Source organism: Elephantulus edwardii, unplaced genomic scaffold (genome assembly GCF_000299155.1).
Source record: "Elephantulus edwardii isolate Elephantulus edwardi_28Jun2011 unplaced genomic scaffold, EleEdw1.0 scaffold00043, whole genome shotgun sequence".
In the NCBI taxonomy this organism is placed as follows: domain Eukaryota; kingdom Metazoa; phylum Chordata; class Mammalia; order Macroscelidea; family Macroscelididae; genus Elephantulus; species Elephantulus edwardii.
Genome location: NW_006399793.1, coordinates 11,253,116 through 11,276,201, shown reverse-complemented (window position 1 = coordinate 11,276,201; position 23,086 = coordinate 11,253,116). Strand labels below are relative to the sequence as shown.

The window sequence follows — 23,086 nt, the reverse complement described above, 5'->3', positions numbered from 1 at the left end:
TGCAACATCAAGAAAACAAAGATTCTCACCACTAGGCCAATTGGCAGCATCAGCACAGATGGTGAAGAGATTGAGATTGTTGACGGTTTTAGTTTGCTTGGCTTCACAGTCAACACTCTTGGTACCAGCATCCAGGAAATCAAGAGATGCATTGCATTGGAAAAGTCAGCTGTGAGGGACCTCTCCAGAGTATGGAAGAGCAATGACATCAGGCTGGAGATTAAGGTGCTCCTGATTCAGGCTATAGTCTTTGCAATTATGTGCTATTCATTAGAGAGCTGGACAGTGACTAGGGATGATAGAAAAATAATTGAAAACTTTGAGCTGTGGTGCTGGAGAAGAGTGCTGAATATACCATGAGTCCAACAAACAAGTTTGTCCGGGAGAGGGTGAACCTGGACTTCTCCTTAGAGTCAAGAATTCTGAAATTTGTCTGACATACTTTGGACATGTCGCAAGGAAGGACCAGTCCTTGGAGAGGGACATCATATTTGGGAGAGTGGAGGGACAGCGTAGGATAGGAAGACCCTCAATGAGATGGATCGATTCAGTGATTGGGTAGTGGGAATAGGTGTGTCAGAGACAATGAGGTTTGTACAGAATAGAGCAAGGTTTAGGTCTTTTGTACATAGGTTCGCTATGAGTAACAAGCAACTTGATCGCACATAACAACAACAACAACAACAGCATCAACTTTTAAGGTATGGAAGTACTTAAACAAGTGAACAGTGATGGCAGAAGAAAGAAAAGCAGAAGTTAATCACATCTTTTGATCTCAAAGTGTCTATGTGATGAAACTCCTAGATCCAGGAAAAGACAACACTTCTATTTGCCTTTTATTACCATAATAGCTATTATTCCGCCTTTCAAAGTGCTAATGTGAGCGATCTGCCAGTTGCTGTGTGTGTCTTTTTTAACTGTGCATTTTGAAATTGAGATAATTCCTACAATATGAATTTTGGTCCCCAGTAGCCTATGAGATGAACCTAAGCTAAGACTGTTCAAAATCTGATTTCCATATGACTTTACTCTTCCTGGTGGATCACACTGACATTTTGCGTATTCTGGGATTAGTGAAAATTTAGAACCAGTATTCAATTTTCTGAAATTTAGTTTCCTTCAATTAATAATTATTCCTGTAAAAGCCATAGAAGGATTGGAAAAAGATTAGCAGTATAAATTTTTGGAAACAAATAGATTCATCCTGGAGAGGGTTAAACCAGGTTGCTACTTGGAGGCAAGGCTTCTGGGGCTTCGTCTGACATACTTTGGACATGTTGTAAGGGGGACAGGTCCTTGGAGAGGGACGTCATGCTTGGAAGGGTGGAGGGACGGTGTGGGAGGGGAAGAACCTCTATGAGGTGGATTGATTCAGTTACTGGGGTAATTGGGATCGGTGCGTCAAAGGCAGTGTGATTGGCACAGAATGGAGCAGGGTTTAGGGCTGTTGTACATAGGGTCACTATGAGTCGCAAGCGATTCAACAGCACATAACAACAACAACAACAATGATTGATGAACAACCTCAAAGGAACCTGACCTTCTCTGTATTCAAGGAGTTGTTGTTAAGTGCCATCGAGTCAAACACGACTCAGAGATCCTATGAACAAAAACCTGAACCATGTTTTATAAGTATTGTCATCTCTCTAGTTCGTAGAGTTTCCAGAGGCATGTTGTTTAGGAAGTGGAACCTCCTCCTTCCAACCCTTTCTGAATCTGGGAGCTCCACCAAAAATTGTCCACCATGGTAACCATTATTGTATTTGACACACCAGTGGTACAATGTTCAGCATCACAGCAACCCCAAGTTACCTCAGTACAGCAAACTGACACTCCAGTTCTGGACCACTTAGAAGAATGTTATTTCCAAACACAATTAACACCTAACAGACTTAAATAATCAAGTTCCTCCACAAGGTCCTGTTGACTCTAACCAAGAGATTTCCCCCTACAGCTCATTATTAACTAAATTTAACAAATCCAATCAGCTCACACAAAATTGAGAACAAAATGAAAAAAGCCCATGCCCAACCCCCAACCCACACAAAACATCCCACATTCTAGAATCCAACTGTTAAATGACTTCATGTCTTAGAGTTTGTCAAGTTGTTATAACGCTGCTTTGGTGGTTCAAATTAGATTGTCTTTCACTTGCCTTGGAATTCTTCTGTTGTACAGATCACATAAATATCTAATACTCTTTCAATCTTTTTCACTCCTAAGTATACCATGGCTAAGTACCCAACATTATAAATCCACGAGTCAGAATCTTCTGATTACTGTTTTGATTTTGTTGTCCATTATACTATTCTTGCCCACTTTGTTTTTTGTCCTTTTTTCTTTGCTGATTAAGCAGTGCTACTTGACCTCTACCACCATGGGTTCCTGTCAACCTCACTGTATCCCACACAATGGGATACTATTTGACAATTTAAAAAATTAAATACAGATCCATGTTATGACATGGGAAAACTTGGAAATAATTATGTAATGTGAAAAAAACTAAAGGGACAGCAGAAACCCCATTTTTTTATAAACCCCCATTAATGCTAGAGGCAGAAGCGGGCCATAAAAATTCTTAGCTTAAGGCAAACACGAGTGCCCCGGGTAAAGCTTTGTATTTCCTTGAAAAGTAAGGAATTAACTAGTGTCTATGTGACACAAAAGGAGTAAAGGCGGGCAAAGTAGCCAGTCCGTCAAAAGCTGACCAAATGACTGATTCCTCAACCCACCAATTTCTCTGCCCTAACAGGTGCACTCAAAAAAGGGCTATAAAAGCAAGTGGGAGGGGGAACTCGAGGCTTTTTCCCCTCACCACCTTCCTGGGAGGGGGAAAGTCTCCATATGTGGAAATTAATAAACGCTCTTGAAATTTTCAGACGTATGATTGAATTTCCTTTGAGGAGCATTCCGTGGGCAGAACAAAACCCAATTATAAAAGTAAGACCATATACTCTATGATTCCATTGATGTTAGCTGCCACCAAGTTGAGTACAGCCCTCAGCGACCCTAGGAACAACAAATCTGAACCCTGTCCTATTCTGTGCCATCCTTATACTTCTTGCAACACTAGAGATCACTGAAGCAGTCACTGTGCCAGTCCATCTGTTTAAGGTCTTCCTTTCTCTCACCAAAGCTCCACCCCTTCAAGCACCCTTTCCAAGACACATGCCTGAAATATGTGAGATGAAGCTTTATCATTCTTAACTTCAAGGAACATTCTGGCTACATCCTTTCCAAGATATATTTGCTTGCTCTTTTGACAGTCTTTGGGATATCCACTATGCCACCAGAGCTCCCTAGTAGGTGATTTGGTTAAATTAGGGCAATTCTTACCATAAAATCAGCAGCACATAAAATGAATATTGCAGCAGTCATCAGGGATGTTGGCATTCCCATCTGGAATTTGCTGTTTTATTTTGTAAGAAAAGATGTGTCCTCTGGAAATTCCAAGTGTGATTCTATGAGTCTAACCCAATTTTAAATCTGCTTTAAGACTTTGAATACTTTGTTATACAATATATATGAACACTGGTATAACTTTCATCATTTCTATAAAGGTAAAGAAAGACATGCTCACCTGGTTGTGCCAGGAAGTCTGGAGGACAACTACTCGGCCAACTGACTTGAAGAGGCCCGCAATTGTTCCCTTTCCAAAAAAAGGTGAGCCATCAGAGTGTGGAAATTATCGTACAATATCACTCATATTACATACAAGCAAAATACTGCTGAAGATTATAAAAAAAATGACTGCAACAGTACATTAATGGGAACTACCAGAAATACAAGGTGGTTTGAGAGGAGGTCGTGGCCCAAGAGACATTATCACCAATGTCAGATGGATCTTGCCATAAAGCAAAGAGTACCAGAGGGATATCTATTTGTGTTTCACTGACTATGCAATGGCATTTAAGTGTGTGGATCCCAATAAATCATGTTTAACCTTGAAGGAAATGAGAAACCCAGCATAACTGATTATGCTTATGTGAAACCAATAATTGGACCAGGAATTAATCCTCAAAACAGAGCAAGAAAACAATAGATGATTCAAAATCAGTAAAGGAGTGTGTCAAGGATGCATCCTGTCTCCATACCTTTTCAATCTATATGCAGAACAGATCACTTTGGAGGCTGGACTTTATGAAAAGAAATATGCCATCAGAATTGGAGAAAGACTCATCAACAACTTAGGTTATGCATATGACACAACCTTGCTTGCTGAAACTGAAGAAGACGTGAAGTACTTGTTGCAGAAGGTCAAGAATTGTAGTCCTCTATATAAGTTGAAGCTCAACATCAAGAAGACAAAGATTCTCACCACTGGGCCAATTGACAACACCATGATGGATGGAAAAGAGACTGAGATTGTTAACAGTTACAGCTTGCTTGGCACCAGCAGTCAGTACTGAATTAGGTAAATCTGTTCTATCAGGGATCTTTCCAGAGTACTGAGAAGCAATGATATTGGTCTACAGACTAAGGTGCTACTGCTTCAGACCATGGTATTCACAATGCATCAGAGACCTGGACAATGGTGAAGGAGGATAGAAGAAAAATTGATACCTTTGAGTTGTGATATTGGAGAAGAGTCTTGAACATACCAAGGACAGCCAAGAAAATAAATCATTCTGTCTTGGAAAGGGTGAAACCAAGTTTCTCTTTGGAGGTTAGGATTTTGAAGCTTTGTCTCACATAATTTTGACATGTAGCCAGGAGGTACTGATCCTTGGAGAAGGATATCATACTCAGAATGGTTGATGGGCAGCACAAAGAGAAAGACCCCAGATGAGATGGATGTACACAGTAACTAGTACATGTGGGTAGGAGTGTCAGTGAAGGTGAGACTGTCTAAAGACAGGGCAGGCTTCAGAGCTTCAGATACAGTATCACTTTGAGTCGCAGGAGACTTGACAGCACATAACAACAACATATAAAGATTAAAGTCACAATAGGTCAAGAAGACATAACCCTGGTCAACATCTACACACCGAATCATATACCTGCAAAATATATAAAACAATAGTTAACAGACTTGAAGAAAGAAATAGAGAACACCACAATAGTGGTGGTGGTTGTTATATGTCACAGAGTCACTTAAGACTCATGCAGCCCCATGTCCAATAGCTCTGAGCCCTGCTCTATGCTGAGCTAGTCTTATTGTCTCTGACTCACCTACACTTTATCATAGTTACTGCATCATTTCATCTTATCCAAGATTCTCCTCTTCTGCACTGTCTCTGCACCCTTCCAAGCATGATGACTTTCTCGAAGAACTGGTCCCTCCTGGCTACATGTACAAAATATGTGAGACAGGGCTTCAAAATCCTTGTCACCAAGGAGCAGTTGGTTTCACACTCTCCAGGGAGACTTGTTTATTCTCTTGGAGGTGAATAGCTTGTGCAATATTCTTCTCCAGCACCATAACACAAAGACATCAGTTCTTCTGACATCATTCGTCATATTTAGTTAAGTTCTCTGATGCACACCAAGTAATTGTAAAGAAAATGGCCTGAATTAGGCACACCTTAGTCTCTAGACTGATATAATTTCTGATTAGCTGTTTGGAGAGGATCCTGACAGCAGGTTTATCCAGTGGAATTAATCTTTTGACTTTCTGACTGCTGGTGCCAAGAGTACTGATTGTGGAACTCAGTAAGCTGAAATTGTTAATAACCCCAATCTCTTCTTCATCTATCATGGTGCTGCCAATTGGCCCAGTGATGAGAATCTTTGTCTTCAAATATCTACAAGCTTCAATCCATGTTGTAGACTACAGTCCTAGAGTCTCTCCAGCAAAAGCTTCAGGTTCTTCTCAATTTCAGATAGCAGGTTGCATCATCTGCATAAAGCAGTTTGTTGATGAGTATTCCTTCAGTCCTGATGCCACATTCCTCTTCATAAAGTCCAGCCTCCCAAATGATCTGTTCTGCATATAGATTGAAAAGGTATGGAGATAGGCTGCATCCTTGTTACCCTCCTTTTCTGATTTTGAACCATGCATCTGTTCTCACTGCTGCTTCCTGTGCCAAGTATAGATTTCACATGAGCATAATCAAGTATTCTGTAATTCTCATTCTTCTCAAGATTAACCACAATTTATCCACACAGTCAAATGCTTTAGTGCAGTCAATGAAACACAGATAGACATTCTTCTAGCACTCTGCTTTCACCCAAGTTCCATATGACATTGGCTGTGATATTCCTAGCTCCATGGCCACTTCTAAGCTTAATTTGTATTTCTGTCAGTTCACTGTCAACATGCTATTCCAGTTATTTTTGGATAATTTTCATCAAGAGTTTGCTTGAAAGTGATAATAGTTCTTTTGTTTGATAAATTTTCACACTCTCTTAGATGACCTTTTGTTGGAATTGGGATAAATATGGATATCTTTCAGTCTATTCGCCAGGTACTTGTCCTCCAGATTTCTAGGTACCACCTGTTGAGCATGCTTAGGGAAGTATCCATTTGCTAAAATAGGTAAATTTGTATTCCATCAATTCCCTGGGCCTCTGATTTTGTCAGTTTCTCTGAGCAACTTGAACTTCCTCCTTTATCACTACCGCCTCTTGATCATATGCTGTTTCATGAAAATCTTCTGTGCCAGCTACTTCGTTCTGGTATAGTAACTCTGCGTACTCCTTCCATCTTCTTTCATTGTTTCCTGGGTATTCAATAATGGTAGGAGACATTAACATGCACAACTCTCAACAAAGGATAGGTCAATTCAAAATAACCTTAACAAAGATGTAAAAGATCTAGACTATAAAATCAGCCAACTTAAGCTTGTGGATGTTTTCAGGATAATGAATCCATCCAAAAACCAATTTCCTTTTTTTATCAAGTGCACATGGTACATACTCCAGAATTGATCACATTAGGACACAAAGCAATACTCAGTATATTAAAAAGGCATTGAAATAATGCAAAATATCTTCTCAGACCACAATAAATCTAGAAAGTAATGGCCAGAGAGTAAAGTTTATAAAACCACCCTTATGTAAGCTAAATAAAACTATTGAAATATGATTGAGTTTTAGAGGAAATTAAAAAAATATATAAAATAGTTTATGGAAACACATGATAATAAAAATAGAGCATACCAAAACTTCCGGGATACAGCTGAGGCAGTCCTTGAGGTATAGGCAGTTCATAACAATAGGCAAACACATGAAAAAGGAAGGGGGAAGAAATAAAAATTAATGTCCTAACTCAACACACACATCAAAGAAGAAAAAGAAAAATCTGACCCCACAGCCACTAGAAGAAAGCAAATGATAAGGAGAAGAGCTGGAATCAATGTTATAGAAAATAGGAAAACAATTGAAACTATCAACAAGACCAGAAGCTGGTTCTTCAAAAGTGTTAATAAAAAAGACAAACCATTATCAAACTTAACAAAAGAAAAGAAAGAGATGATGCAAGTCACTTGAGTAAAAAACAGTAGAGGTGACATCACAAAAGATACAGATGAAATGAAATGGATGATAGTGGATTTTATAAAAAACTATATTCTATGTCTAAAGAAAATGAGACATTGAGGTGCAAAGGCATGAGTGTTTCTCTGAAAGAACCAGTGGTAATGAGAATAGCACAGCCTCTCACTGCCCCAGAGCAGAAAACAGATAAAGAGTCCCTAACTCAGTTCCATAATGCATGTAGAGGCCCACCAACAGGCAAGAGGTTCTTTTGTGTTGACCCATAATCTCAAAGTTGTGGTACTAAGAATGGAGTTTATTAGGGAAGTAAGTAGGAGAATTGGGGAGGCAAAGAATATCATCCAATGCAAATTCAAGTTTTAGCCAAGAAGTCTCAAGGCACAATTTCTCTGTAAGTCCAGGCTCCAGTTTTAGCTTTGTTTTCAAATCCAAATTATCCTGAAAGCTTTGCCCCAGAGTAGTTATAAGTTATTTGTCCTTTAAACATCCTGCAAGAACAGCCAAAACTTTAACTTTGTCCAGCATAAATGCAAGAAATGTCAGATAACAGTTTCTCCAGAGCAATGCCATAGTCTCTCCATTATCAGGTTCTCACTCTCACCAGGGTCTTGCCCCCACAAATATTGCTCATTTCAAGTTTTGATGGAAGTCTCTTTTTGCCCCAATTCTTACTGCCCAGTGTGGGAAGAATTCTTCCTCTTATTCTAGTTCCACAATTGATTCTGATTTGCAAAACCAAGTTGATTTACAAGACTGTATGTCTGAAGTTAACTGAAGACCAGAGACTACCTGATTTAAAAACAATGCACACACACACACACACACACACACACATACACACACAACCCACACAAAAAACCAAATCAAAACCCCAACAACCCAACTTTGAAAACCCAGAAGAAATGGGCAAATTCCTTGAAACCCACACTCTACTCACACTGGCACAGACAGATGTAGAATACTTGAACAGACCCATCATAATAGAAGACATTAAGCGAGTCATAAAAGGACATAAAATGTCCTGGATGAGAAATACCTTCATGGCTGAATTCTACCAAACATTCAGAGATCTACTACCAATCCTGCTTAAATTATTTCAAAAAAATAGAAAAGAAGGAACACTCCCAAGAGTCATTCTATGAAGCAAGCACAACCATAATATTCAAACCAGGCAAAGATATTACCAAAAAGAAAACTAAAGACTAATATAGCTCTCATGAATGTAAATACAAAAATCCTTGACAAAATTCTGGTCGATAGAATCTAATGGCATATCAAAAACATTATTCATTATGAACAAATGGGATTCATAATAGGTATGCAAGGATGGTTCAACATGAAAAAAGCAATCACCATAATTCATCACATTAACTAAGTAAATAACATGAACCACATGATCATGTCATTTAACACAAGAAAGGCCTTTGTCATATCCAGCACTCTTCCTACTTAAAACACTCAGAAAAATAGTAAGAGAAGAGAATTTCCTCAGCAGAGTGAAAAGTATATACACAAACCCAAAAGCTAATATCATTCTCAAAGGAAAAAGGGTAAACCCATTATTCTTGCAAATAGAGACCAGGAAAGAATACCCACATTCACTACTCCTCTTCAACATTGTGTTGAAATTATTTGCTAAGGCAAGATACCAGAAAAGGAATTAAGATGCATCCAAATTGACAAAGAGGTATTAAAACTATCATTATACGCAGATGATATGATCATGTGTACACAGAAAACTTCAAGGACTCAAAAACTCTTAGACAAAGAGGACCAATTTTGTAAAGTGTCAGGATACAAGATCAATATAAAAAATAATCAGTGGGATTCTTCTACAGTAACAAAGAAGACACAAAAAAGGACTAAGAAAGCAGTACCATTTACCACAGTTAACCACAAATTGAAATACTTGGGAATAAATCAAACTAAAGACACCAAATATCTTAATAAAGAGAACTACAAAACACTACAGCAAGAAACAATAAGAAACCTGAATAAATGGTAAAGTGTTTTCGGTTCATGAGTAGGAAGACTCAGTATAGTGAAAATGACAGTCTTACCCAAAGTAATCTACATATTTATTACAATCCAAATACAAAACCCACATTATTTTTTCAAAGAGATAGAAAAGGCAATTGGCAAGGTATTTGGAAAGGAAAGAAACCTTGAATAATCACAGCACCTTGGGACTGCTATACCATTGCAATCAGAGCTTAGAGCCCTTCCCAAATTTGTTGAACAAGTGGCACTGGGGCGGGTGTGTGTGTGTGTGTGTGTGTATGTGTCATAAGTCACAGAACTAAAAACTTTGTAATACTAGCCTAAAGCCACAAGGCTCGAAGCTGAGATGCCTGTGAACATATTTTAGAAGTCTTTCTGCCTGTACTCTGTTCCTAACCTGTATTATAACCTCTGATTTCCCCAATATGGTTCTGTGTGGTCTGTGAGCTATTGTATCTGATTTTAGAATCAGCAAAACAGTAAGACTGGTATTGAGATGAGTAGAATGAAGTATGGCAACATGGGGGACTTGTCTGACCTCATGGGAATTGGTTTTATGTTATTGATGCTGTTGTCAAGGACAATTCCCCTTTCTGAAGTCAGTAAGGGTCCACACTTGTGCCATAGCTGTCCGCACATGGCCCTTTATCTTTTTCTAGCGACCAAACTTAGGAGGCCTAGCCTATGATATAAAAAGCTGGTAAATACTGTCAGAAATGCACAATCAGGAGCGATAATATCAATGAATGGGACCTCCTAAAATTATGTCCCTGTGTACATCGAAAGTTTTCACCAATATGATGAAAATAAAGCTTACAGATGGGGGGGAAAATCAAACCAAACAAACATTTGGCAATGACATCTCAGACCAAGGTCTCATAAAAAAAAATCACAATATACTACAGTGTCTCCTGTATTAAATATATAAAAAAGACCTATAATCCAACTGCAAATTTGGCCAAATAATTTTCACAGAGGAAGACAATCCAATGACAAATAGACACTTTAAGAAATGTTCAAAATGACTGGAAATAAGAGAGCTGCAAATCAAAACCACATTGAGATACAAACTCACCCCAATAGCAATGGCAAAGTTTAATAAGACAACATCAATACTTGGAGAGGATATAGAACTCTCATACAACGTTGGTGGAATTGTAAAATGGTACAACCACTCTGGAAGGCAGTTTTCTACTTCCTCAAAAAGATGACTATGGGAATTTCATATGATCCAACTATTCCACTTGTAAGAATATACCCTGAGGAAAGCATAACTGAGACACAAATGGAGATTTGTACTACAATGACCATATCAGCATTATTCACAATAGCAAGAAAGGGTATCAACAAACAAATGGAGTGATAAATTGCTGTACATCCACATGATGGAATACTATGCAGTACTCAGGAGCAATTATTTAGAAAGATACTATCTAACTTGGGAGAGGCTAGAGTGCTGTATGTTGAGAGTAATAAGAACAAGTACTGCATAAGATCATTATGTTAAAAATCGAAGCAGTATGAGTAAGATGTGGGCGTAGGTGAACATTTATGTGTCCAAACTTGGAAGAAGAGGGAGAAAGGGGGTTGAGGGTGGGGAAGAGAAAAATCATGAGGTCACAGAGTTTTGTGGGCAAAACTTGTTGGGGTGGGGGGTTAAAGAATGATCCAGTGGGGATCTGAAAAGGTGAGGTAATGGGTACAGATCAATGATGAACAATTTTATCCAACGCAATGTATAGGAATGACCATATAGAGGAATATGTGAAACACAGTGTATATAAATGAAACAGAACAAATACAAATTTTGTATATGAACTAATATAGAAGAATTCTTTTTGTCCTTTCATGAATTACTGAAATAGTTGATTACCTCATTTCTCTAAAAAATATTGACTGACTTATATATCTCTGCATAATCCATCCAAAACTTTTAAAAAAATTTACAGAGAGATGGGTGGAGTTCCCCAATTAAAAAAGGTTAGAAGGAGGAGTGGCATCCACTTCCATAATAGCTTGCTTCTGGAAACCCTATAAACCTGGAGAGAGGATGAAAGGCACCCAAGCATCGAGGACTCTCCTTCATAGGGTCGCTATGAGTTGCCTGCGACTCGACAGCACTTAACAACAACAATTGTTTTGTATACACAATTTATATACGCTATTTTAATTTTTCCTTCATTCACCTTGTATCCCATACAATCATTCTCATACATTGTGTTTTGTAAACTTAAGCCCCACTGAACTATGCTCACCATTACCCCATCTTTTCAGGTCCCTGCTAGATCCTTCCAATTTCCTTTATCCTCCAACCTCCACCCATTAAATTGTACCACCCTATGATTTCTCCTCTGCCCATCTCACTTCTCTGCTTCTACTCCTTCCCTTCTTGGTTTCCAATACACATTTACTAGTTATTCTTCAATTTTACAATAATGGTCTTAGAGAGTATTTGTTCTTCTGAAATTGAATTAGTTCACTCAGCATAACATTCTCCAGTTTTTGCCAAGTTATGTAGTAGTTTTTGAAATCACTGTTCCTGAGTGCTACATAGAGTTCCATCGTATGTATGTACCATAATTTCTGAATACATTTGACTGTGGTTCGATATTTGGAATGTGTCCATGTTTTTGAAATTGTGAGGAATCTGTTACAAACATTGTATAAATGTTCATTTGTGTCTCAGTTCTAATTTATTCCAGCAGTGGATTAGCTGAGTAATATGGAGCTCTATGTTCATCTTTTTTGAGGAAATGCTAAACTGCCTTCCAGAGTGGTTGTACCATTTTATAGTCCTACCAACAATGCATTCCAGTACCTGTCTCCTCACATCTTCTCCAACATTTCTTGCTTGCTGGTCTGTTCAACTTTGCCAGTGCATTGAGATGAAATTTAATCTCATGGTAGTTTTGATGATCTCTTATTGCCAATGATTTTGAGCATTTGTTCATGTGTATGTTGGCCATCTGAATATCTTCCTCTGTGAAAAGTCTTTCCATGCCTTTTTCTAATTTTATAATAGGGTTATCAGTATTTTTTTGTGAAGACCCTACAGTATTCTGTAAACTTTTGTTATGAGACCCTTGTCTGAAATGATATTGCCAACTGCATTTTTCTAGTTAGTAGGTATTCTTTTCACCCTGTTGAGAAAAAATTTTGATGAGCCTAGGGATTTACTCTTTGTTGTTGTTGGTTGACGGCCATCAAGTTGAGCACAACTCATAGCAGAAGCATTCATTTATGCTATCCTCTCCTGACTGTATATTTCTGACTGTATTTTTCAGCCAATTTATACCACAGACTACGCCATCCAAGCTTGGTCCCACTTTGTCCTTAAGCTCTTTATGGTTTGGGGCTTTACCTATAGGACTCTGATCCACCTTGAATTAATTTTTGTGTATGGTGTGAGATGTGGATCCTATCTCAGCTTTCAGCAGGTAGCAATCCAGTTTTACCATAACCATTTTTTGCAGATGTGATTGTATCTGTTGGCCATTTAAATAGATGGGTCCATTTCTGGGTTCTTAATTCTTTTCCATTGGTCTATGTACCTGTCATTGTACCAATACCATGCTGTATAGTAGTTTTTAAGATCAAAGAGGGCGTGGAAAGAATCACTGGGGAAGCTCAATATGAGCTGTGAAAACTAAATCAGGTGGTGATTGTGGAGCAGACTACCAACAACTCATATGCAAATTCAAGCTGAAGTTGAGGAAAATGAATTCAGCTCCACAGGAACTAAAATTTGACCTTAAATCTATCTCACTCAAATTTCAAAACCATCTCAGGAATAGGTCTGAGATCTTGAACACCAGTGAGTAAAGACCAAATGAGCTGTGAGAAGCTGTCAAGAATATCATCCATGAAGAATGTAAAGTCATTACAGAGGCAAAGGAGGAAGAAAAGACAAAAATGGATGTAAGAAGAGACTCTGAATATTGGACGAGAGCACTGAGAAGTCAAAGCCAAAGGAAGAAATTAAGAAATTAAGGAGCTGAAAAGAAGATTTCAAAGGGCTGTGCAGGAAGACAAAACAAAGTATTATAATGAAAATTATGAAGTATTATAATGAAATGTGCAAAGAGTCAGAAAATCAAAAGGGCTGAACTCGCTCAGCATTTCTTAAGCAGAAGGAATTGAGAAACAAATTTAAGCCAGGAGTTGGAATACTTAAACATGCTTTGAGCAGAGTATTAAATGCTCTAAGAAGCATTGAGAAAAGATGGAAGAAGTACAGTCACATACCAGAAGGAATTGGCTGACACAGAAGAATTTCATGAAACAATGTATAAGCAAAAGCCTGTGGTGATTAAGGAATTGGGGGAAAAACAAAACAAAACAAAAAACCCAACCCAACAAAGCTACAGGAATTGACAACATCTCAGTTGGCATATTTCAATAAACAGACACTGCCCTGGATCAGCTCACTAAGTTGTGCCAAGAAATCTGGAGGACAACCACATGGCCAGCTGACTGGAAAAGATCTATATTTGTTCCCATTCCAAAGAAAGGTGACATGACAGAGTGTGGAAATTATCAAACAATATCATTAATCTCACACACAAGTAAGATTCTGCTGAAAATTATCCAAAAATGACTGGAGCAGTACATCAACAGAGAACTGCCAGAAGTACAGGCTGGGTTTAGAAGGGGTCGTGGTACTAGGGATATTATAGCTAATGATAGATGGATCTTGGCTGAAAGGAGAGAATACCAGTGGAATATCTATCTGTATTTCATTGACTATGCAAAGGCATTTGACCGTGTGGGTCACAACAATCTGGTGGCTAACTCTGAGAAGAGTGGAAAACACAGAACATTTTGTTTGTGCTTATGTGAAACATATACTTGGACCAGTAGGCAGTTATAAGAATGAAGCAAGGAGACACTGAATGGATCAAAATTTGGAAGGGTGTACACCAGAGATGTATTTTGTCTCCATACCTTTCCAATCTGTATGCAGAACAGATTATCCAAGAGGCAGGGCTCTATGAGGAGGAATGTGGTACCAGGATTGGAGGAAGATTCATCAACAACCTGTATTATGCAGATGACACAACCCTGCTTGCTGAAACTGAGGAGGCCCTAAAGCACTTGCTGTAGAAGGTCAAGGACTTCAATATGGATTGAAGCTCAACATCAAGAAAACAGATTCTCACCACTGGACCAATTGGTAGTATTATGATAGATGGTGAAGAGATTAAGATTGTTAACAGCTTTAGTTTTCTTGCTCCACAATCAATACTCTTGGTACCAGCAGCCAGGAAATCAATAGATTAATTGCACTGGAAAAGTCAGATGTCAAGGACCTCTCCAGAGTACTGAAGAGTGATGACGTCAGTCTGGAGACCAAGGTGTGTCTGATCTAGGCCATAGTCTTCGCAATTGCTTGTTAAGCTTCAGGGTGCTGCACAGTGATTAGAGATGATAGAAAGAGAATTCTTTGAGCTGTGGTGCTGGAGAAGAGTGTTGAATATAGCATGAACTTCCAGGAGAACAAACAGGTTTATCCAAAAACGTTGAAACCAGGCTACTGTTCAGAGGCAAGTATTCTGGGACTTCGTGTGATATACTTCGGGCATGTTGCAAGGGCATATTGGTCCTTAGACAGGGAAATCACACTTGGAAGGGAGGAGGGACAGAGAAAGAGAGGGAGATCATTGATAAGATGGATTGATACAGTGATAGGGTAAAGAGGGTAGGTGTGTCAAAGACAGTAAAATTGGCACAGGACAGAGCAGTTTTGGGGGCTGTAGTACATAGGGTCATTATAGGTCACAAATGACTCAACAGTGTATTACAATAACATTATTTCTATGTCAGTAGTAGAATTGATGGTAATGTGATAATGTAGAAAACCATGACAGTAAAATAGAAATTCACTTGAAAGATACATTCTTCCCCGATTTTTTTTTAATTCATTGCTGCAGTTTCTTCCCTCATCCTACCTTTGTCCTCTCCCAGTCCCATTTTCAATTCTTCTCTTGTTCCAGATTGTTGTCATATGTATAAAACTTAATCATATATTTCTTTCATACTGTTCTTCCTCTCATGTGTTTCTGTGTTCCCTGATTTTGTAGTATTAAATCTTGAAAATGTGAACAGAATGACTGTTAAGAATTAACACTGAGTTCCCCAGCGGTCCCGTGGATCTGTCTCTTGCTTCAACAGTGTTTGGACGGAACACACCCGGTGACTTCCCCCCTTCCAACCTCCGACTACCCTCCAACGTCACCTCCAGGCGTAACCTCGGGATCATCTCAACCATCTCCTATTTTCGGGACCAGCTAACACCGTTTTGGTTTTTTTTGTTAGCTCCAAAACCTCCACCAACTATGAGCTCTCAGATCCGTCAAAATTATTCCGCCGAAGCAGAAGCTGGCGTCAACCGTCTGGTCAACCTGCACCTGCAGGCCTCTTACACCTACCTCTCTCTGGGTTTTTATTTTGACAGAGGTGATGTGGTCTTGGAAGCCGTGGGGCACTTCTTCCGCGAGTTGGAGAGTGAGAAGCACGAGGGTGCCGAGCGGCTCTTGAAGCTACAAAACCAGCGCGGCGGGCGAGTCCTCTTCCAAGATATCCAGAAGCCATCCCAGGATGAGTGGGGTGAAATCCTGGACGCTATGCAAGCAGCTCTGGCCTTGGAGAAGAACCTAAGCCAGGCCCTTCTGGATCTGCACGCCGTGGGTTCCGCCCACACTGACCCCCATCTCTGTGACTTTCTTGAGAACCACTTCCTGGACGAGGAAGTGAAACTGCTGAAGAAGATGGGTGACCATCTGACCAACATTAGGAGACTCGGCGGCCCCCAGGCTGGGCTGGGCGAGTATCTCTTTGAACGTCTCACCCTCAAGCACGACTAGGGAGGGGTCTGCGGGGACTTGCAGGGGGAAACCTCTGTGTCCTCCTGCCAACAGCAGCAAGCTTCTCTATCCCACCCTGATGTAGAATCTTATCCACCCAGAAGCCCTTCACCCAAGCCTTGGACCAAATGAAACAATAAAGCTCTTTGCAACAGCTGAAAAAAAAAAAAAAAGAATTAACATTGAAGATGCTTGTTTAGAGGGGGCAATGTCATTCTGCCAGCTATCTTTAACACATGACCTATTTTGTTTAACCTGGATCATGTTTTACAACACTGCTTGATTGTCATTATTTAAAATTTATTATCTTTCATGGTCAAAAAAATCTGGACTCCCTAAAATGTTCTTTTCTGTTGAGTTAGAAATGACTCATGGCTGACTTTCCAGTGGGTTTTAAGAGGCAGTGCATACTAGGAGGTTTTTCCATCATTTTCTAACAAAGTAGCTGATAGATTTGAATCGTATGCCTTCAGGTTGGCAGTAAAGCTCCTCTCTACTTGGCCACCACAGCTCCTGATAATTCTAAGCCTATTATTCTGGTTGTTGTTCTTGTTGAGTACCAATGAGTCAGAACAACTCACCCTCTAGTGGGTTTTCAGATGCAGTAAATCACACGAGAGGGGATAGAACATCTTCTGTGGAGCAGCTGATGAAATTGAACCAAGTGCTCTGGTTTGGCAGCTTAATTCCTTACCACTAAGCCATCAGAGTTCCCTAATGATTTCATTATAAATCAATACCTTACATACATTTTTATAATACTTTGAGTTATTTTTAACAGAAATTTTTTCAAATATTTTGAGACTCAGTGTATATAGGTTGTCTGCACTACCCTGCGAGCACTATACTATCACTTAATATCTTTTAACTTCCAGCTTCAAGTTAGACTTCCCGGGGATCAACTGCAAATTATTTCACCGTCAGCTTTTTCAAGAACCAATTTTAATAGGTCAACCAATTTGCTCAAAAGAATTCAGATAACGAGCAGTATCTGTACCAAATCATTGACTTAAATTTAGTGTTTCTTTCTTGACATTTTGTACCATGTCAATGAATTTATCTTGTGTCATATTGTGTTATGACAGTTTATGGTGAGACAAAGAATAACAGAATGAGACATGATGTAAGTGATGCACTGACATGTATAATTTAAAGACTAAACTCCTGTTGGAAGAAGACACCTGCAATTAATTCAGTTCTCAATACTTAAAAGGAAACTAATGGAAAAAATAAGAAATGTCCATGATCTGATTGCTTAAATAATCTATCAATTTACAGGTAGATTAGTGCATGTGAGTACATTATCACCCTAAGGATGCAAGAGTTCAACCATGGATAATTTAGTCATTCATTGGTTGGTTTGTTTTGTTTTGTTTTTTCCTATTTGGTTTTATTATTTAAACATACTTTAAGTAGAAAACATTTCAAATTAGCACTTTAATTCTTTTATTTTATTAACAAGGTCATAAAAAACACTTGAACCTCCAATAATCGTGCAACAAGTAATGGATTGTTGTTGTTCTTGCTATGTACCGTCGAGTCTCTTGCGACTCGTAGTGAACCTTTGTACAACAGCCCTAAACTCTGCTCTGTCCTGTGCCAATTAATGCATATTTTTCAAAAAAATGTGACCTGAGGGAGGGGAATGGAGGGTGAGGGGGTAAAATGTGCAACAACGAATGACTGAAAATCTAACTTCTCTGTAAAGGTTCATTAAAATAAGAAATTTTTATTTCAAGTAAACCCCACATTTCTGTGGATATATTTTGTTAAAGCTACATTTTGCTTTAATCTCTAATGGTCTATCTTTTTAAAAGATAATTTTTTTCAAATAAAAGTAATACTTATCAATAAACAGAGAAGACTAAACACAAGGATTTTAGATATAGCCTAGTGGGTTATGTGTTGCACTGCTAACTAAAAAATCAGTGCGTAATACAATTCACCAGCTACTTTGAGAGAGACAGACATGTAATATTAACTCATAAATAATCAGAGCCTCAGAACATGATGGAGAGTCTCTATGAGTCAGAATTGAGTCAAGAGCAGTAGAGTTAATATCATTATTACTGTTGTTTTAGAGTGTTTCTCTTTGATGCTATTCTCACATTCACACACATCTTTACTTATAGCCCCAAAGTCTTCAACATGGAGTGTGTGTGTGTATGTGTGTGTGTGTGTGTGTGTGTTGTGTACCATAGAGTTAGAACTGACTCATAGTTGACTCACTGGAGAGTTATCAGAGACATTATCAAAAACACAAAAATATTCATAATTGGGCAATTAAAAGATATGATAAATGATTAAAAGATTGAAGTCCTTAAAGATTTAATTTTCCTTGAGTCCACAATCAAGGCTTAAGAAAGTAATAGTCAAGAAACCAAATAATTTCTTATATTGGGAACGCCCATTTCCAAGCACATCTATAGTGTTAAAGAGCTAGGATGTCACTTTGAGACTAAGGTATACCTGGCCCAAGTTATGATATTTTAAATTACTGCATACACATGTGAAAGCTGGACTATGAACAAGGAAAACTGAAGAAGAATTGATGCCTTTGAGCTGTGGTGTTGATGAAGAATATTAAATAAACTATGAACTGCCAAAAGAACAAACAAATCTGTCTTTGAAGAACTGTAAGATGCTCCTTGAATGTGAGGGTGCTATGACTTCATCTTATATATACTTTAGACATGTTATCAGAAAGAACTAATACTTGGAAAAAGACATCATGCTTAGTAAACTAGAGAATCAATGAAAAAGAGAAAGTCTTTTATGTGATGGATTGATAAAGTGACTCCAACAATGGTGTCTAATTCAGAATCAATTATGAGGAAGGCACTAACTGGTAAGTATTTTGTCTTATTGTAAATGGGTTCTCTATGATTCAGAATAAACTCAAAGATACCTCACATTAACTACAATATATGTCTATTACATTAGCATCTTCTTGTTGTTGTTATAGCTGTTGTTTGGTGCCATCAAATCAGCAATGCTATGAAAAACATACCTGAACCTTGAATATCTGAACCTGCACTATTCACACATCTTTGTCATGCTCAAGCCCGTTGTGGTAACCAGTCTACCTGTGTTAGTCTATCTCATTGAATGTCTCCCTCTCTTTGTCAATCCTCTAACTTTTCCCCCCATGATATCTTTTTCCAAGGACTGGCTCTACTTGACAATATGCATAAAACATGTGAGAGAAAGTTTTACCATTCTTACCTCTAAGAAGCATCCTAGTTTTACTTCCTCCAAGATAGATTCATTTGTTTTTTGGCAGTCTTCGGTATGTATATTCAGTCTGGATACTGAATTGTATCTATATATACTTGATATGTATACTCTTTACCAACCCCACAATTCAAAGATATTAACTATTTCTCAATCTTCTGTATTTACTGTATGTCTTTCAGATGCATAGGAAGCTCAATGTCCAGAAGACAAAAATTCTCACCACTGGACCAATCAGTAGCATCAGGATGGATGGTGAAGAGATTGAAATTGTTCACAGCTTCAGTTTGCTAGGCTCCATGGTCAACACTCTTGGCACCAGCAACCAGGAAATCAAAAAACATATTGCGATGGGAAAGTCTGCTGTTAGGGACCTCTCTAAAGTACTCAAGAGCAACGGTGTGTCTCTGGAGACTAAGGTGTGTCTGATACAGGCCATGGTTTTTGCAATCACTTGTTATGCATCAGAGAGTTGGACAATGACTAGGGAGGATAGAAGGAGAATTGGTGCCTTTGAGCTGTGGTGCTGGAGAAGAGTACTGAATGTACCATGGACTGCCAAGAAAACAAATAGATTCATCGTAGAGAGGGTTAAACCAGGCTGCTCCTTGGAGGCAAGGATTCTGGGGCTTCGCCTGACATACTTTGGACATGTTGTAAGGAGAGACAGGTCTTTGGAGAGGGACATCATGCTGGGCAGAGTGGAGGGACAGCGCAGGAGGGGAAGACCCTCTATGTGGTGGATTGATTCAGTGACTGGGGTAATCGGGATGGGTGTGTCAGAGGCAGTGAGATTGGCACAGGATAGAGCAGGGTTTAGGGTTGTTGTACATAGGGTCGCTATGAGTCGCAAGCGACTCGACAGCACATAACAACAACAAACAACATCATGATATTGTATACTGTTCCAGTTGTGAGGATTTTGGGGTGGTTTGGTTTTTTTTTTTTGATACTGAAGTATAACTCAGGCTGTCTTTGATCATTTGCAGTATGTGCTTTAAGTCTTTCTTTCTGTAAGCAAAATTGTGTCTTCTACATAATGTTAATGATTCTTCCTCAAATCTTAATGCCACGTTCTTTTTTATTGTCCAGTTTCTCAAGTTATTTGCTCTGGATACAGATTGAAGTATTACGGGGAAATGATACAACTTTTATACACACATTTCCCTACTTTAAACCATACAATATATTCTTGTTGTGTTCGAATAACTGTTTCTAGTCTATGTATAGATTTTACACACACAATTAAATGCTCTTATATTCTCACTCTTCTTGGTATTAACCATATTTTTTATAAGATCCATTTAGTTAAGCGCCTTTGCAAAATTAATAAAGCACAAGGAACAGTCATTTTCTGTTTTCATCCAAGATCCATCTGACATTAACAATGATGTTTCTCATTCCATGGCTTCTTCTACATTCAGCTTGAATATGTGGAAGTTTCCTGTCAATAAATTGTTCAAGCCATAGTTTAAATAATCTTCAGCAAGATTTTACCTGTATGTCACATTAATAATATTGTTTGATAATTTCCATATTCTTTTGGATTACCGCCTTGTTTAGGTGGGAATGAGAACAAATATGAATCTATTCCAGTCAGTTGGCCAGTCGTCTTTAATTTTTTGGGAGAGACTGGTAAGCAAGTACAGAGTTGTATTATTTTTTTTCCTGAAACACATTAAATGATAGTCTATGAATTCCTTGGGCCTTATTACTGTTGATGTCTTCAGTTAAAGTTGAACTTCTTTCAGTACTACCAGTTCTTGATCATATACTACTACTTTAGTAAAAGATTCTGTGTAGACTAATTTTTTTTGGCACAACTATTCTTTATATTCCTTCCATCTTCTTTTTATGTTGCCTACTTCTTTCCAGATTTTATCCATGCTAATGTATTATTTTTGTTGTGTGTTATAGAGTTGGAACCAACTCATAGCTGATCCTCCAGCAGGTTTTCAGAGGCAGTTAATAGCACAGGAGGAGAGTGCCCATTATTCTCCCACAGAGCAGCTGATGGCGCTGAACTGCGTGCCTTGGGGATTGCAGTGCAGCTTCTTGCCACTAGGCCACCAGAGGTTCACTAACATTCTGTTGTTGTTAATGACCATTAAGTCAAGCCCGATTCATATAAACAAAAGACCCAAAGGCTTTCCATAACTATCATAATTTCTCAAAGTTCATAGAATTTCCAGAGGCAAGTTATTTTGGAAGTAGATGCCACTTCTTCCAAACCACTAACATATGAGTACCTATTTTTTATACTGTATATAATAATTTTATGGGTTTCTTCTGCTGCTTATATGGCATTGTATAAGTTTACTTAGTGATAGTCCTCTGGCAAATGGCCAAACTAGATGGTCCAACATGGCTTTCCTCACATGTTTGGTGCTTTGACTGAGAAGGATTCATAAAAATGGATCCAATTAAAGACATTGCCTAGTAAATTAGTCTTCCCCATGTATCATTATTCATTACACTACTTATGTAGTATAATGCTCAGCTCATGAAAGCTGAGCTCCAAGAGTAAGTGCTTCAGATGGATATGTGGTTTTAAAATATGGTTATATTGCTTTTTTTTCATATATACTTATATATACTTCATGATTTTTTCTTTTTTTCCCCCTCAATTTTTTATTATTAATTTTAATGAAAATTTACAGAGACTTTGGATTTCTATTTATTCATTGTTGCACTTTTCTCCCTTCCCACCCTCCCCCATCTCACAGTTCACTCTTCTCTTTGAAAAGTAAAAGAAACATTCTCTCATTGTTTTACAAACCCTCCCCCCAGGTCCACTCCACTATGCAGCCTTCGTCTGGACTCCTATCATGACAGTAATACCTAATCAAAATATGGTTCTATTTCAAATGTATACGACTTTGAATAAAGCATTTAAATCTTAAAATCATGCTTTAAGCATTTTTCTATACAATAAAATTTCTTGGCAATTTATCTAATAGTGAAACAATAATATATATTATACAATATAATTTATTTAGAAGCTACAATTGTTTTACAAAATTAAATAATAGTTTTTTTGCATATTTATGACCGACCACATATTAACAGTTACAGTGTATACATTTAAGTGACTTCTGTACTATTCATTTAATATGAAGTCCTATAATAAAATTAGATAAGAATATGAAAAATACTAAGATTTGTCAAATTTGTTTTCCAGAAGTGTAACATTTATTCATGCTATCACCACTATGGTATGAGTGCTGTGTTTTTACATAAAGTTTTACATTTTTTTGGCAACCACTTTTTCCTTCTGGGAAATATTTCTATAAGTGCTGCTTTACTATTTTTGTTTTAGCAAGTTCTTGTTTAAAAATTACATAGTCCATTTATAAGAAAACCTGGTGATGGGGAAGAGTAGTTGACAAGCAAATGTAGAAGCACCTGTTTTTGATGTAAAAAGATACTTGTCTCTATATATTATTCATCAGCATTTTCAAGTCATCACACATTCATCACTAGTAAGACTAAAATTTCCTTGTGCTTGTTATTCATGAGTACTCTCAACTCTCAACTTATTGTAGTTGAGA

General features: G+C 38.1%; 1 protein-coding gene across 1 annotated transcript; it reads left to right on the top strand.

Moving 5' to 3' along the window:
* Positions 1-15,773: 15,773 nt before the first annotated feature.
* Positions 15,774-16,301, top strand: LOC102869830 (ferritin light chain-like). Its single transcript, XM_006885360.1, has one exon. It carries the CDS (start codon positions 15,774-15,776, stop codon positions 16,299-16,301), a length of 528 nt encoding a protein of 175 aa, XP_006885422.1.
* Positions 16,302-23,086: the final 6,785 nt, after the last annotated feature.